Here is an 18,523-nt window from a genome sequence, read left to right on the forward strand (position 1 = left end):
CAGGGGCAACGCCTTAGCCCTTATCCAAAAAAGGGATACCTGGCGTAAAACTCACATTCTCTCTCTCTCTCTCTCTCTCTCTATGTATGTATGTATGTATAGTAAGGTTAGAGGAAGAGAAGTGGTGCTTAACAGAGAAAATTAGAGGAAAGGCCACAAGTGTTGCAGAAATGAATAAGGAATGTCAGACAATGGTTCCATGCATCTAATTTGGTCATCATCAGGAGGGGCAGATGGTAGGGTTTTATGGCTCCCCCCCCCCCTCCCCAGGACTCTGAGGTTGGGTGTTGAAATGCTATTTTTGCTGAATTTAGACTAGGACGTGGTGTGTAATGTGCTTGTAGTTAGGTGTTGACTGCTAGATGAACTGTCTACTGTCAGTAGAGTTCCACAGTCTCATCTCCACTGCTGTAACTCATTCATCATACCCAAATCTTATTCATGTACTCCTCTCACAAAACCCATGCCTAGTTCCTGGTTTTATATAGACATTATTGTATTAAATGTTTAAAAATTATGAGAACCAAGGGACAGAGGAACAGGCATATTACCGATGTATTCCTAGCATGTTGAACAAGGTGGCATACATCTCTAGTGCTTGTAGCCAAATGGAAAACAAGAAATATTCAACATCAGTAGGTTCCACCCTGTTTTTTGTATTACATTCATCATATAATGCACATTGTTGGCTGGTCTGTTTGTTCACAATGCATAGTGGCAATGAAAACAATGTGGTCTCCATTTGTAGTGCCATGTACTCCAGCTAATCTACAATACTGTACTGTACTTAGTACAAATATCACTTTGACAAATGGTAGGTGGTGGTGACCATCACCCACTCAATGTAGTGCTGCTTACTTTTTCCTTCCCCTTTCTCATTCTCTCTCTCTTGTCTGTCCTCTCTTCCTACTTCTCCTTTTCCTTCCTATCACTTTTTATTACTCTTCCTTCCACTTCAGATGTCCCTACACTAAGTGACAAGCCTAATGGTTTCCCATATTTGAGGAAACTATTTGCAGTGCTGGGTGGTAACCATATAACCAGATAATGGGGTGATGTGGAGCTTGCTATGGCGCCCCTGTCAACAGGATGGACGAATGCAAATGTGCCATCCATCCAGGAACCAAACTTCCATAATATTCCATACACCTCATTCTGGTGAGGTGCTGTCATCTGCAAAGGAACATCTGTTTACTGCATGGGATGGCCCTGCAGGGACAGTAATTTGTCTGCGGTTGATGGGTCTGTTGGCCAGACAGATGGGTTGATCAACAACAACATACCACTTTGACATATCAGCTAGGAAGCACTGTAACCCACTCAAGTAGACTCAGATTATAAGATATTCATTTTTTGCATTCTTTTACACAGTCCAATTCTTGACTATACTGGAGCAGTGAAAGAAGCATAGGCTATGATAAATTTATTTTTGTATGACAAAATACTCCCAACATACACTGCACTACTATGCCTGCAACCCAGTACTGTAATTTACTTCAGTGATCCAGAATTCTAAGGTTGCCTGACACAATTTTGTTTTCCAAAATGGCACCAGCTGGAATGTCAATGCGTTCCCCATGGTTTGCTATAATGATCACTGTTCCCTGAAAATGAATAAAATGAATTAGTCTGATGCTGACGTGAATATGTAAGAATTATGAAATATAATTCATTCAGGTGAAAATAAATATTTCCTATTATAGGCACTAGTAGATATTGTGTTGTATTTGGCTATTGTCAGGTAAGTAGTTTGGCTACAGGTGTAGTAAAAAGTGAAAACATACAGCACAACAATGTCATATCCCAGGTGTTCGCAAGTGATCAATCGGCTATACAGTAAAAAAATATATATACAGTATTATAAATATATTTTTTGCTGCATCAAATCCATCTAGGTTATAAAGTGTACAGAGGTACTGTATTTCCTATGCTGGACTGAAATGGCAGAACCTGAATCAGTTTCTTTAAAGCCATTATTTTATGCCTAACTATGGTTTGTTAATAATAATAATAATAATTATGGTTTGTTAATAATAATAATAATAATAATTATAATAATACAGTGTAATAATAATAATAATACTGTAATACATGGACAGTACAGGTATTTGGAAATCTCTAATATGAGAGATACAATGTTATCACAGGTGTTATGTAACTACAACAAACCATCACAAACCAATCATCTTGTTGCTGGCAGTAGCACAGATGAGATGTTGCCATATTATGAACGATGATTCCTACAGATGATTCGAGAATATAACGGAGGATACAAACATGATTCTTGTTTTCATCAGTCTTAGAAAAATTTTTGTTTCATCCCTTCCCCTTTTTTATATGGAGGGAAGTTGCTGTTATCCCACTTAGGGTGATTACATCAATGTGATCAATGCCTTCGTTGTGAAGGATCCTTTAACTATGTGTCATAATGCCCTTGCCGAGACATTTTCATCTGACTCTGGCAGTGTGAATGATCATTATAGTATAGGTAACAATTATTATGAGTGTGGAGTGATGAGTAGGACAAAAGAGAGTGAGCTGGATGCTGTGTTGTCTCATTTTCACATTCACAGTTCATGGTGACTTTTTTTTTTCTTTCTTTCTTTTTTTCCTCTAAATAAAACACTATCATGGATGCTTGGTGGTAGGTGTTGGCAACCATTATCCACTCACTTCATGTAGTGCTGCCTACTTCCTCCTTCACTTTTATCATTCTTTTCCTGTATCTGACCTCCTGTCTTTCGATTTCTTCCATTTTCTATGTCACTTTTTATTACTCCTCTCTCCTTTTCTGGTGGCTTTACATTGAGTGACAAGCCTACTGGTTTCCTGTAAGCCAGGAAACCATTTGCAACATGCGGTGTTAACCGTATAACCAACCCATACGTGTTCCCTACATGTCAACAAGTGGGTTGGTGGAGGGCTTGTGCCCCTCCCCATAAAACAACTAAAAGTAAAAAAGACAACCCTTACGGGATTATGGCATCTGGCTATAGATAGAAAGGTAGACAGATCAGGGATGCTGTAAAAGTATCACTGTAACATGATTCACAAGTAGCACAATAGGCAAACTATTCATTATAGGTATTTATAAGAGCATACCATTGACTGTGGTGGTGGGTGGTGGTGACCATCATCCACCCACTTGCTGTAGTGCTCCCTACGTCTTCCTACACTTTTGTCATCCTTTTTCTGTGTCAGCCCTCCTCTCTTCCTATTTCTCCCATCTTTCCTATCACTTTTTATTACTCTTCTTTCCTTTTCAGGTGGCTTTACACTGAGTGACAAGCCTAATGGTCTCCTGCAAGCCAGGAAGCCATTTGCAACACTGGATGGTAACCATATAACCAACCCATACATTTTCCATACCTCCATACCTGGAGGGTTAGTGTCTCTCCCCGTAAAACAACTAACTCAAGGTGAACTGGCCACTCCTTATGGGATTATGGTGTCTGGCTATAGATAGATAGAGAGATAGATAGACAGATCATGGATGCTGGAACTATATCAGTGTAACATAATTCACAATCACCACATTATGCAATCTACTCATTATAGGTACTGTATTTATATGAGCATACCATTGACTGTGGTGATAGGTGACAGCGACCATCATCCACTCACTTGAGTGCTGCTTGCTTCTTCCTACACCATTATCGTTGTTTTTCTGTGTCTGCCCTCTCTTCCTATTTCTCCCATCTTTTCTATCACTTTTTATTACTCATCTTTCCTTTTCAGGTAGGTTTACATTGAGTAAGAAGCCTAATGGTTTCCTGTATGCCACAAAGCCATTTACAGTGTTGGGTGGTAACCATATAACCAACCCATTCATGTTCCTTATGTTTCAGCAAGTTGGTTGGTGGATGGTTAATGTCCCTCCCTGTAAAACAACTAACTCAAAGACAGACAGCCATCCCTTATGGGATTATGTCATCTGGCTATTGATAGATGTACCACCGACTGCAACTTCCTTCAGACACTACAAATGAGCACCTACCAAGTGGCTAATTAATGAAGATATGGTAGATAAACGAAATATGGTGAATGATGTTAAAGAGCTAACTCCCTACAGCCCAGGTACATCTTACCAAAGCTGAAAAGCCTGTAACTTCAGACAGAACAAAACAAAGACATCTGGGCTGAAAGTATTTTAAGCTGGATTGTGCTGTTTGGTAGTAGCTAAAAAAAAATGTGCCCTGGCTGAAGAAGTTAAGGGTTCCCTGATGATTATACAATTCCCCTCCTAATGCAAGTGAATTCAGGCCACCCTGATTGGGTCTCAGCATCTTTGCTTACCTTAAGCACAACTCCCCTGCCAAAGGTGACATCCCCTGATACAGCCAAGTGGTCAAGCTCCAGCATGTCTGGGATGGTCCCAAATCTTTTCAGGAAATCCTGAGCAAAGAATATTTACACTGTGCATGAATGAAGAATCGATTAAGTTAATCACTAATGGATTTTCATTTTTTTTTATTGATCTCACTATACAGCAGAGTTGCTCAGTATTACTGATTAATAATACTGTTCTATCTTCAGAAATAACTGTGCAATTTTATTCATTACAGTCCATCAACTCATTTAGATTAAGTGATCCAACCACACACACAAACTGATCACCTTCCAAAAATACATACAACTTAGCTACCAAATCACCACCATCCACATTCCAACTAATCATGGTTACCTACACTACATATTCCACACACCAACCTGCCACACACACACACACACACACCAACTTACCACAAATACACACCAACTAGTCACATCTATGCACAGCATCATCAAAATACTTCCACTATAGTTCATCCATTTTAATTTGGCAGAGTTGTTTGTCCTTTTGCAGCTTATTTCACATAGGCCTAGCTAAATGGCAGACTAAGATAAGACAGTGTTATGGCTTTACATTCACTCCAAAGCACTGCTTTGTGACTACCACCATATTTTAGTGTTAATCTCTTGTTACAGCTTATTGTCCAAGATGGAGAGATGGCAGTTTCAAGCAAAGTTAAAGCATACAGTATACCAATCATTCACTTACCACAAATCTCCTGTTTGACCATCCACACAACAAAATGTTTTACTCATTCACACCAACACCACATATCCACTCATTCATCACCCACACCAGACATTCAATCATTCTTCGTCCATGGCACACATCCACCCATTCATCATCCTCGCTAAACATCTACTCACCACAAACCTTTGCCACACCTCTGATACAGTATCACCCACATTACTGCCAATCTTCATTATAAATAAGGTATGGTTTATATGATTCACAACTTTTTTTCATAAAGTTGGTACTGTTAGGGACTGGAAATCAGCTTTAGAGGGGGAAATGAAACTTTTAATATGCAGTTTTCTGTAATTTACTGTGAACTTAACAGCAAGAAGATAACATTGAAAAAAAATATATAGTATATATATATATATATATATATATATATATATATAACAAGGACTCACTGCTCAGTCAATTCTTGTTATATGATGCCCTTTTCTGACAAATTGTTTTGCATTTATGTCTATCTATCTATCTATTGCCAGACGCCATAATCCCGTAAGGGATGGCCATTTGACTTTGAGTTATTTGTTTTACGGGGAGGGGCATTTATGTGCACAGAAAAATTGCCAGTTAAAAGTTCTATTCCTACACATGAAGCTGATTTGCCAGTTTCACCCATAATGCCAAGTTTATGGAAAAGCATTAACATTTTGGAACACATCCCTGATCTGTGATGATGACTGCTTGTATTATTCATCTGCTTCACACATACAAATTGTGCTGGAGAGGGAGGCGTTCACATGGTGACACTTATATGATCGAGCAGTGGAGCTGCACGGTTATATAGTACAAACATCTCTCAGTCCCCTCCCTGTCCCTAAAAAGGAGGATGGTGGTGTGCAGAAGGAAACCCAGTCTGCAGTCTGCCAGGTCTGAGGTCAAGATGAATCTTGGGCTGTAGAATACTTTATTATTACACTTACAAATCAGACCCACTGCTGACCTACCTTGACCTTTCCAAAGTGAGAGGAGCCGAGCTTGACAAGTGGGGTTGTGTCAAATTGGCGCAGTGGGGACATAGTGAGGGTGCCATGCTGGAGACGGTACAAGTTGCTCATTACCAGCAGCAAATCATCAGTCTTCTTCACCGGCAGGAAGCGGGACCGAGGCACATTCAGACCTGTTGATGTGGGTTTTTATAAATAAACATACAAAGAAAAACTGTAACAATCAGTCCCATTTCACCCCTCTGAGGTGATGGGGACCAGAGCAGATGACTATCCTATTTCCCTTGATAGCATTATACTGTAATTATGGTTCAAATGCCTCCAGCTACCTCTTGGGACTGAACTTAAGCAAGGTTATCATTCTGACTGTGGTGTCATAATCACTAGTACACTAGCCAACAATATAACTTAGGAAGCCAATAATAAATTGCTGCCTTTTCCTCCTTAATACTCCTTGCTTTCCCTGTAGATATGCTATGAATGGGTCAACAGCCAGAGCCCCTACCCCCAGGACTATGCACATATTTTTCTTCTCTCATAACACACCAATTTTTCTCTTATACAGTATATCCCCACCCTACCCATTGTCTATATTACATCTAATCACCTAATACACTCTCATACTCAAATCTCCAAGGGCCTCGTCATAATGAGGTTGAATCAGGCATATTCTAAAGCATATTGTCCAGTCATGAAAACTGGGGAAAAGTTGGGAGAACATCCTGTTTTACTCGGTTGTGTTTTCATTCTGTTTTTCATTGCCAGACAATGATGGCAAGAGTAAGGAATGGAATGTACAGAACTTGGCTTTATGAAGCTGGGTGCTTTCTTCCAACTTTTGCCACAGCCTACAAGACAGGACACCATTACTCTCCAAACCTCCAAACCAAGACACATTACCAAGGGCACCACTGAAGCTCTTGACAGCAGCTCCCACGGCCTGTTCGAGCTGGATGATGTTGGTACCATTGTCAAGCGTTTTGTTGTTGACAATCACTTCCATGTCCAATGTCCCTCCCTCCACCACTTCCTGCATGGCTGCTCAAGAAGTGAAGGAAAGTAGCATCAAATAAACATTAGCTTTCTTTTTGCCCAGCTGAAATACTGTATGTGTCACTAACTCTTTCAATCCAAGGAAATCGTTTTCATATTGTTCTTGGTGGCCCAGAGGCAGAGAATTATGTTAATCTTACGAGGAACAAGTGGCAGTGCCAAGGAGGTCCCAAAATTCCTCCAACTCCCCTCCCCCTAAGCACCCTCCTTAATTGTGAAGCAAATTATTGTTCCTTTCAGTGCTAGGGTCACTCAGTCCCCCCCCCCCTCACTTCGAGAATGTCCCCTTTAAACCCACCCTATAAAAAAATCTTGGAGCTGCCACTGTGGCATTCTCTTAGCTGCACATAATCATACAGAAATAGCAATAACAACACCAGTGGGCAGAAGGGACTAATCTTCATAGTTTTATATGTTATGTTTTTGTATTCTATCTTCTTTATAGCCAGATGCCTGAATCCCAAAAGGGCTGACTACATCCCCTGTCATCCTCTCCTCTATCAAGTTTCCCTCTCTCCAGCTCGCACCACTTATGTGGAGTACCTTTCACATAATTATTTCTTACTCATGTAGCTACCTTCTATTTTTACCTAGTATATTTATATATTTTTAAAAATTTAACTCCCATTACCTACTGTGAGTCATCATTTGTCATATAATTTCTCTGCATATTTCATTTTAATGACTATATACTGTACCTACACCATGCACTTCAAATGATCTCTTCATTTAATTCTTTTAAATAACGCTAGTAAACTGCAACCAAATGTTCTTATCAAACAAGCCAGATTTCATTTTTGATGACTGTACATACCTACACAATCCAGTTTCAAATAATCTCTGCATTCATTTTTTAAAAATGTCATCAACTAACCACCTCTGAAGCCCCCACTGACCACTGAGTTTGATCCAGAGGTTGTTTGTGTTGAAGATCTTGAACGTTTTGACAGATTTGAAGTCATCCACATGCTCCTTGGGTACCTGGGCAATTTCTAGTAGTCGAAGCTTGTTCTCGTACTTGATCAGTGTCCCACCCTGTTTATAATAATGTTAGTAAAGCAGTAATGATTAAGGTGTACAAGAATCTAGAACTAATATTATTTTGTTGCTACGGGAGTAGAGGGAGTGGCCTAATTGGGTGTAGTATTCATTTTCCCTTAAAAAGAGAGTACCGGTGCTAGAAGTAGTAGTAGTAGTAGTAGGAGTACAAGATGAAGAAAAAACAGTAGTACAGTTATGGTAGTAGTAGTTGTAGTAGTAACAGTAGTAGTAGTAGTAGCTGTAGTAGCAATAGTAGCAGTAGTGGTTGTAGCTGTAGTAGTAGTAGTAGCAAAAGAAACGAAGTAGATTCCTGCTGGTAAATTTGCAATTTTATACATCAATGACATTTCTCAGGCATCAATGGAAAAACACTTAATTAGCCTACACTGAAATAATCTGTATATTTTTAAATCATAGCCAAATAACGTAACAGTAGTGAAGCTAGCATTATACGAGTCAACCATTACTTCTGACACATCAAAGTCTTTGATTAACAATTAGGAACTATTAGAGGAGAATTATAATGCACATGACGTACACATTAATTAATAAGCCTCATTGGCTTTTGTAAGTCGTGCTGATAACTAATGCCAACCAATGGTAATCGGATTAACATACAAACTGTAAAAAATAATATGATTAGTTCACAGAGATATTTGTGTAGCAAAATTCAAATTAAATTTAATTGGCATCATACATTAAGTTACGGCAATTTATCCGTACCAGTATATGAAATTCAGTTCATACACTGTTAACCCATGTAGCCTACTTAACCTTACCTTGACATCAGCACGTGTCTTGTCCGTGACCTCCATCAGGAACTGACACTGTCCGGGATGTTGACCCCCCAGTAGGAAGTTGAGAATATTGAGGTCAACGGTGGCCCCCAGATTGTCGATATTGCTCACGAACACGTACTCCTTTCCCTGCCGTGCATCAGGCCAGAATTTAAAGGTAAGGTATACGGTAGGTAAAAATGAAGGTAGACGTCTTGAGGTGCTTAATTACAGTACTCATCTCCATAACTTGACATCTGAGCCTGTGATTCATTCAGGTTTATATACAGTAGTTAGCTCCTCCGTGTTGCCTTGGGCAGTCTATTCATGTACAATTACCTATCAATCCACGAAGAGTGGATGCACACTTTGGTGTGTCTACCCGCAGCGAAATTATAAAAACTGGCAGCATAGTGACAAGCAACATTTAAACCACTCACCTAAAAAATACATCTGCTGTTATGGGTAAGATTCATACAAAGCGTTATGCAAAGAAATTTAATATAACATTAGTTTACTGATTAATAACCGTGAAATGTGTGAATAAATGGTTGTCTGTAAGCATGCTGAAACTGTTTCCATGAAGTACCAGTCCTCTAGACGAACATGGCCCCAGAGCTTGTCCTTGAAGCCAGCCATGACTGAATGCGCTGTGTGGGGCAGGAGGTGGGATTTCCCCCATTTAGGTGTCCATATATGCGTAAGGGTGGCATTATGCATTGCGAAAGATTATGTACAGTACAAGCATTAGCGAACTTAGTAATGGGCATGTGCAGTCGATATGGCGAGCATAATCGAACCTGAAAGAGTTCATATGATCGTTCGAATGGGTGTCGAAACATCATCTTCTACGTCAATGGTCCATGGGTAATAATGAAGACAGCAAATGCAGCTACCTTTTCTTCCTTTGACATGCTGGTACGCGAGTGATTACAGCTGGGCTATTGATGCCTTCATCTACTACATGCAGCTTTCAGAACATACACGCGAAAGTTCGTGGATGCTTGTTCAGCAGTTTTTGTACACGTTCTTTCGCCGCGTAAATGCACCCGAATGTCATGCAAATGGCTGCCACAACTGGTTGTTCGTTTTCACGTCAATAAAACGTACACTGTAATCGGCTGTCATGTTACAGTAATTCTGGAATGATGCGAGTGCTTCCAATTATTCATAACATTTCGAGATTACATTATGATGGGGTGTGATACTCGAGCATTGCGTGAATTGATGCCACTGACCATTTAAAAATGGTATTTTTAAGCATCACATATCTTTAAGTTTATACTACACCCTTATCTATTACTGTGTATTTTACTGATCCAGCATTGTTGATTTATTACCCTATAAGTTACCTTGCACATATAAAATAAGATAAAAATGAACTACCAACTGGCAAAACTGCGGCTGGGCGGCATAATGTTTACGTCAGTCGGTGTTTTGATGTGTCGAGGGGGCGCGAGCTGTTGCGGGATCCATAATTTTCAATTGAGCCCTGGTATATAATTGAAAATGAATGAGGTAAGTGAAACTACTCGTTGTGTTAAGTGATGTAGGCGTTGTGTTAAATGATGTAGGCCTAATGGAGGAAGGTCTAGTAAAATTTGACAAATGAAGCTTCGGTAAGACTGTCCAGACGAAGTTTCTAGAACATCCAGCATACCTTGGACTCTAAAACCGAGGTGGATGACGTATTTGTTTAACTGCGGCAAAGAAGACAATTTTACTCGTCACTGGATATGAGGGTTAACCTTCACTTGTGTATTATGTGCTTTATATAGTCATGAAGCCACTGCTGTATCTTTGTCAGTGCGATACTGACGAGTTGGAAGGTGAACCTCCCCGCAGTTACCCCAAGAAGAAGTGCAGGAGCTGCAGTACATGAAAGAGTTGGCTGTTTGTTACTAAGGCGTCGCGGTAAATTTTTAGAAGTAACAAACGTTTCCTTTTATTATTATTTTTATGGTTTCCAGTGCAAAATACTGTGCTTTAATTAGTTTTGACCCTCATTTTGGGGGGAAAATCCCCCTTTTGGAATTTTGAGTAAGATTTCCAAAAGTGGGTTTATCCCCCAAAATCAAGATCAAGATTAATTAAAAACACACTATTTTGCATTAAACTAACCCAAACTAACCTAACCTAACCTAACCTAACCTAACCTAGGCCTAATTTAGGGCCTGACAGACTGAATGTACACGCCTGCACCAGCCAATATGGCGCAACATTCATCCGCTACTGAGCGACAGCCTAGCCTAAGCCACTATATGACTACCCCTACAAAATTTGCTCCCCCAACTCAAACTAGGCTTAAAAGGTAAGTCTTAGTTAGAATAGTTCAGGGACGTAATATAATGAAAATTGGTAACGTTGGTTACTTCTAAAGTTATACCGGCGTCGCGGATATACTTAAAGCCGTAGCGTTATTTTTCTTCCACTCAGCTACTTGAACAAAAGATTGGGTTAGGTTAAGGTGAAAGGACTATAGTGAACAATTATTTAACAACTTTTATTAAAAAAATCATGTGGTGGAAAGAATGAAACGATTAAGAAGTCTTCTGGCTGAAGGTGTTAATAACTCCCTGACAATCGTCTCCCACTGTTGAAATTGATTGTCGTTACTTCAAATTTGTTTTTGTAGGAAGAACAGACACGGATAGGTTATGTATTTTGATTTCCTGTTATCCTGCACAAAACATAAGACTTGGAGACACAGGAAGAGATTACACAATCTTCCATCATTTTCTCATAGCCATAAAATTTGCCCTTGTACCTTGAGAGGAATAAGATACACGGGCAATAGTTAGTCTGCAGTCTCCTTTCCTTGTCCGTGCAGCGAAAACGGATCGCAGTGACGAGGTGAAATTTTTATCCTATAAAAAAATAGTAAGCTTGTTCGTGAATGCTTCGTTGCCATGTGTTACCCTTCATTCCGATGACCTATTTTCATATTTCGATCTATTTGCAGACTTTTCAACTTCGGGAGAGCCTGCAGTAGGGAGTAGGGTAACGAGAAATAGGCTAAGTCGTCGACGTGTGTGTGTGTGTGTGTGCTTAGTTGCCTTTAGACGATATAATTCAGCTTAACGTTGGAGAGAGCCCACTAGTAGTACAGGGGTTAATAAAGACCATATCTGACGCGTCCAGTTCGAAAAGTCACCCCCCGTTGTTAGTAAAGTTGTTTGGAGGTAGCAAGAATACAACACAAACACGTCCCAGGAGTGAGGGGGGAAATAAATTAGCTTTGACTTTAGTAACAGAAGACACACGAATGTTTATTTCATAAATAAATAAAATACCCACCATTAAATGAAATACCATTTAAAATTTTGCGAGTTTGTCGAGCATCATAATCATCATCCAGCTTGTCCTCGTGTATATACAGTTCCCCACAGGTTCGGCTGGTGCACTCAGCAGGCTCATTCTCAACATGTAGTGAATCTTGGTTCATCTGTATTCGAAGCGTCTCGGGCGTGAGGAGGTGGCAGGGATCAGGAACAAGCGGGGAGGGAGGGAGGGAGGAGGAGGAGGAAGGAGGGGGGAGGGGATGCGGTGGAGGGGAGAGGATGCTTGCAGACAGGAGCAGAGGCGAGTATTAATTAAGAGTGAGGAGACGTCAAACCAGTAGTATAATTGTTATACATATCTTACCGGGGATAGCAGGGATGGCCGATGGCAGGAGTGTATGCTGGAAATATGAGGGGATAATGAGAGAGAGAGAAACGAGGACTAAGATCTCTACCCTTTTTGACTGTCTGATTACCTATGTGGTACCGGATAGCGATGTCGAGCATAAGCTGATGATAATTATCAATATGCTACCTTAAATAAGGACAGGGAATGAAAAGCACATTGAGTTCATATTAATGGCTGATGGTCATCCCTTATCAGAGGGTAAATCATCCGTTGCCATGACTTACAGCGTTGTCAGTGACAAATCCACCATCAGCAGGTGCATAAATTTCTGGAAATATGAAAACAGCAGTGTTGTCTGTCAACGTGCTGTAGTATTCCATCCCATATATTTGCATCAAAAGGCATGAGCCAGGTATCAGAGTCCTGTTAAATGTCAGTAATATTATTTTACCGAAGTATTCTTCTCATAATGATGCTGTAAAGAGGAGGAAAAATGATAGATGGAAACCAAGCAAGCCATAGGAAAGACTTAGACACATGAGCAAGCGGGGTGAGAGTGTGGGGGACTGTAGTGTTACCACTGCCATTAATTCTGTTAGTGATTAACGTATAGCCTTACTTCTCTACTGTAGTCCCCTCCCTACCTCCATCCCTCTTGTTCACCGCAACCCCCCTCCCTGCCGTCTCTGTGCTCTGAATCCTGACATGTGAAACACCGCGAGTTCTCTCGCTGTAATGATACGTGTATGAAGTGCTGAGTGTACCTGCCAGAACTGTTGGGAATTATACCGGTACATACTTTGCCAAAACCCTTCAGACCCTGTGACTTTTTTGTATTTTTATTATTCTTGATGCTTTCAGACGGTTTAATACAGCTCAGGAAGGATCTCCAGTAGGGACGCGGGGAGTGAAGGGTATACCGGTACAGTACCAGACTCCCCAGATCGAAAACTTTAATGAAATATTGATAAATCGTACGGTAGTGGCAAGAATGACGTAAAATACGGTAACGTGTGTGTGTACACACACACACACACACACACACACACACACACACACACACACACACACACACACATACCGGTACATTGTGTGTGTGTGTGTGTGTGTGTGTGTGTGTGTGTGTGTGTGTGTGTGTGTTACAGTGTATTATATAATTATATCTATATGTATCTATATCTATACCTGTCCATTAGTCTATAGCTATCTGTCTATCTATTTATATATAAAGACAAGCGTAATGATGGGATAATTGTTTAAAATTTTACCTGATCGATGAACCAGTCAAGAAGGCCGGAGTTCTTGAAAGACTGATAGAAGTCTCCATGACCAGGTGGGTACCATCTGCAAAGAAAACGGGTAGGCTGCGTTTAATGCATCATTGCTTGACCAGATTTGCCTCCTCTCCGATGGTCCGTTCACTCTAACTTGGCGGAGATTATCGGCCTTTTGCAGCCAGTTTCCCGTATCTCAGTGGCAGAATAAGACGATACTACGTCCCTGCATCCTTTCTCCAATAGCTCGTTTTCGTTACTAAGATCATGTTCCAGTGTTAATCTCAGGTTGTAGGGTAGCATTCAAGATAGAGAAATGCCGAAACAATTTTACGTTTTAAGTAGATTGAGTGTATAGCCCTATAAAAAGTCACAGCATCTTTTACTGTAATTCAAGAAAACACACACACACACACACACACACACAGTCTGTAACAACGATTAATTGAGCTAACCAATGTCTACAGTTTTTTTCATGAAAAATAAGACATGGTTCTCTTACTGATAGTGATGTGGAGCCAGATCACGTTTTTTTTTTTTTTTTTTTAAATTGATGGTACGCATCAGTGTCTCTGTCTCAGAACGTATTGACCTACTGTACGAGGGATGGTTATGTTAAATAATCGCAGGCGAAGTGGAATGCACGGAGAGTAAAAGATTTTTTTTTAGTTTTTAACGTGGAAAAGTGAAGTTGATGGGAGTGAGAATATCGAATGGAAGCGTAAAATGGATACATAAAGACAACTGGAAATGGATAAAAGGAGTGGTGATGGGAGAATTTGGTTTTATTTTTTTAATGTATTTTTTTTTTTCTTGGCAACAGTCCTAGATGAACTCTTGGATTATGCGTGTGGCATAGATAAGACCTGTGTGGGGGTAGCGAGCTCTTGGATTAGGTGTGTGACATATTATGTGGGGATAGCGAAAATGAGAGGAAATGTGTACAAAATAGTGAAGTGATTAAAAAGACAATATTACTTACTATGGAGAGAGAGAGAGAGAGAGAGAGAGAGAGAGAGAGAGAGAGAGAGAGAGAGAGAGAGAGAGAGAGTTCTAATCTTTACTAACCCTTCTAGATTGTGATCGTTGGTGACGGCCCTGGGCAGGGGCATGAGGGACTCCTTGTTGATGCGGGGATACCGGGATTGGTTGAAGGTGTACGTCTTCACCTGCGCGGGAACACAGGAGGTGAGTGCATTGAGGATCGCTTTAAAATAATCTGTTACCATTCATACTGTTCTCTCCGTGGACTGTGGAAATCAGTCAAGTAAATCTGAGGCACCTGGCAGTGATGTCTTGTTTGTTTTCGTTGCAGTTTGTTGTAGATGTAAGAGACAGGTTTTCAGAGTCCATGGAGAGAGATGTATAGGAGAGACGACAGGTATTTTGTTCCATACTGTAAACTCCACCGATCCCGTTCATTAGAAAAGAAAAAGTGCCCGCCCTCGATATCACTGGCTGCATGATGTGATTGAATTTGGAAATAACAAAGATGAAAATTATATGTTCTCTTGACAATTAAAAAGCATTGTATATAGCTCTCTCTCTCTCTCTCTCTCTCTCTCTCTCTCTCTCTCTCTCTCTCTCTCTCTCTCTCTCTCAGTTGTTACTAGGTACGGTTTATGTTTGGTGGAGTGTACAGTGCCATACCGTATTTCTGTACTTATAACCTGTGTTACCAATGTACCGTACAGTGACTGATTATCACGTCTACCACAAGGTACTATTACCAGTAGTGCTCTTTGTGAGCGGGTGACGAGCAAGCGAGCGTTTGTACTGTACATACGCCTGTCGTCAGAATTTCGTCTTGCTGTAAACTTTCAGCATTTCTGGTGAGGTAGCTGAACAATAATAGGAGAATACTTGAGCTAAAATATCTCTGGATGGCCTATGTTAGGGAAAGATTGGGACTTTGCAAAAACTAATTGCATAGCCTAGTGACCCTCGCGCAATCGATATACATTAACTTGTTTAGTAAGAGTATGTTTTTGCAGTACAAACAAGTACCCTTCATGCCACCCTGTCGTCTGTTATCAGGCATCCCACCCTCCAGCTCACACCACCTTCTCTTATCCTCGGCCTTCCCGTTCCCCTCTGTCCTTCCAACTCAGTCACATGCGCTGTCGTAGTCAATATTCATCCTCCGTTCACTCAGCGTGGCCATACCATCTCAGGGTACTCGTAATACTGTAATACTTGAATATATTGCCACTTCTAGTTGTTATTGAGTACTTGATATATTAACAACTGAGCTGGGATGGAAATGGATATTCGCGTAAAAGCAATATCAGGTGGAGATCCCACTTTAAGCTTTCATATCATCAGACAGCACTTTCACATAGTGTTGTGTTAGGTATTGAGAGTGATAATCACCAGCGTGCATCATCATGTCATCAGCACCACCACCACCCTCACCAGCACCGTGAATCATCAACGTAATACATTTTCCGCTACCTCAGTGCAGTGCGCCACGCCATTCGTATGTTTTGGAAATATCTTAATATTAGATTTCCATCCATCCATCCATTGCCAGACGCCATGTATCCCACACGGGGTGGCCAAGGGCTTAGAGTTAATTGTTTTACAGGGAGGGGCACTAATCCTCCACCAACCCCACTTGAAACGTAGGGATGCCAACAGCATCTGGTGTTCCCAGGCGGTCACCCATCCAAGTACTAACCAGACCCAAGATTTCAATTGTTCAAAATCTAAATCTTCCACAACAGTGAAGTTTGGTTTCGCCTTGTGTTTTATTTTATTTGTGTGTGTGTGTGTGTGTGTGTGTGTGCGTGTGTGTGTGTGTGTATGTGTGAATGAAGTTTGGGTAAGCATGAAGCCTCTGTTCTAAATGTTATAAATAACTTGTAAACGGTCATTTTATCATGTGGTTTTGAAACTTGTACCAGTATATTAATGGAGTCAAATTATTTAATATGATTAAAACAGGTTTGTAGTTATCATTATTATTATTATTATTATTATTATTATTATTATTATTATTATTATTATTATTGCCCGTACCCGCCCCGGAGTGGCACGGGGACGGGTATTGTTTTCACTCGTTTTGTCTGTCTCTGTCTGTCTGTCTGTCTGTCTGTCTATTAACAAATTTAAGCTAAAACTACTGGTGTGATTTTGACTAAAATTACAGGGATGATGGGCTATGACCTGATCCCCTGGTTAAATTTTGGGCCAAATTGGGCCAAGGCCCACGCTGTAGGCCCGAAAAATGTAAAAAAAAAAAAAAAAAAAATACGGATAAGAAATAGTTTTTTTTTGTCATAACTTCTTTCAAATTCGTCATATTGACATGAAACCAAAACCTAATGGTGCATCTTTCAAATCTGCATCTTATAACATGCCTGATTAGCTGTAGGGGGGTCAGTGTCAGGTGGGTCGGGCCTAAAATTAAAAATGGGCATAAAATCGTCAGTTTTCACCCGATTTACTACAGAATTGAAATGTGACATCTTTGACTAGATATCCTGTTGTGTTTATACGTCAGTACTAAAATGACTGCCGGGGACGTGTTTTGCTGTGTCTTGGCGTCGCCCCTTATTATTATTACTATTATTATTATTATTATTATTATTATTATTATTACTATTACTGTTATTATTATTATTATTAGTGTAGGTACAGTCAGGGCCAACGGTTTATTTGCACTGCCTCAAAACCGTGTAAAACCCTGAGTAAGAACTGATGGTCAGGTGGGTTGGGAGCTTTCTTCACAAACTTGGAATCCCAGATATATAAAGGCTTGGTGCGGTTGGTAAATTAACTTCAGTAGTAAATTGTCACTTCTCGTACACTTGAGACAGGAGGCAGCTAGCATAGAAAAGTCCTTCACGCAATCAAGCATTTATGTCTTAGATAACGTGAGGCTATCAGATTACAGTGGCGACTTGGACTAGCGTGGAGACGTTTACAGATTACGTACGTGAATGCGTTATCAGAGTGTAGTAATGATTGATATGTTGCTGTTTGTCCATAGTTACTGTGTAGTTCGGCTATCTGCAGTTATATAAGTAGAATATCTTGTGGCCTGTTTCTGATCGTTGATTGCAAGGATGTACAGCCTGGGACACTGTGGTGACAGGTAGTTTGAGAAGCTGTTGCTAGGGAATGTGTAATTAATTAGTTTATAAATTAGCCATTGGAGCTGCTACCAGTCGTCTGTTATGATAATTTACATAAACGTGTACTGTATGTTACCAGAGAACTTGTGTCTTGTTATATTGATATGTTAGAGGTAGCCTAACCGTAGTTGTTAACACTTAGGCCCCTGTGGTTTACTTTCAGTGAAATAATATAGTCTGGCGTTAGTGAGAAAAGAATAGTATAGTTGTCAGACCGTGTGAGGACTAGTGCAGAGTCCTAGACTTGTCCCAGCAAGGAGGGGGTTAATAATGACCTATGACCGCTAAAAGTGTGTTAAGAAATAAGAGGTTAGGCCACTGCTAACTGACATGTAGCCGGTCTAATTCTAAATGATATGTAACCTGAAACAGAAATTAACAAAGCAAGTGACATGTAACCTAGACTGACCTGAAATCCTTGGTACTTGCGGATGACCTTTTGTGTGTCCTCGTCCGTGTTGAAGCTGTTCATCAGCACCAGCGGCACTTCGCAACCATACTGCTTGTTTAGGTGCTGTAGGGGTTGGGTTGTTAGTGGAGGGTAATGGCCGTTATGCTGATACAGAAAACACACACACACACACACACACAC

General features: G+C 40.4%; 1 protein-coding gene across 1 annotated transcript in view; it reads right to left on the reverse strand.

Annotated features, from left to right (window-relative positions):
* Window positions 1–1,496: 1,496 nt before the first annotated feature.
* The window catches only part of LOC145417450 (UTP--glucose-1-phosphate uridylyltransferase-like), a 25,243-nt gene continuing 8,216 nt past the window's right edge, over window positions 1,497–18,523 (reverse strand). Inside the window, exons 3-11 of the mRNA XM_080286142.1 lie at window positions 18,341–18,445; window positions 14,861–14,961; window positions 13,787–13,862; window positions 8,892–9,038; window positions 7,971–8,106; window positions 6,919–7,059; window positions 6,019–6,191; window positions 4,297–4,395; window positions 1,497–1,604 (exon numbers count right to left, since the gene is read on the reverse strand). Coding sequence (XP_080142268.1) covers window positions 1,497–1,604; window positions 4,297–4,395; window positions 6,019–6,191; window positions 6,919–7,059; window positions 7,971–8,106; window positions 8,892–9,038; window positions 13,787–13,862; window positions 14,861–14,961; window positions 18,341–18,445 — 1,086 coding nt within the window. The remainder of the gene's footprint in view (window positions 1,605–4,296; window positions 4,396–6,018; window positions 6,192–6,918; window positions 7,060–7,970; window positions 8,107–8,891; window positions 9,039–13,786; window positions 13,863–14,860; window positions 14,962–18,340; window positions 18,446–18,523) is intronic.

This window comes from Coenobita brevimanus, chromosome 110, assembly GCF_032717465.1.
Source record: "Coenobita brevimanus isolate Jiangsu-jjx chromosome 110, ASM3271746v2, whole genome shotgun sequence".
NCBI classification, from domain to species: Eukaryota; Metazoa; Arthropoda; class Malacostraca; order Decapoda; family Coenobitidae; genus Coenobita; species Coenobita brevimanus.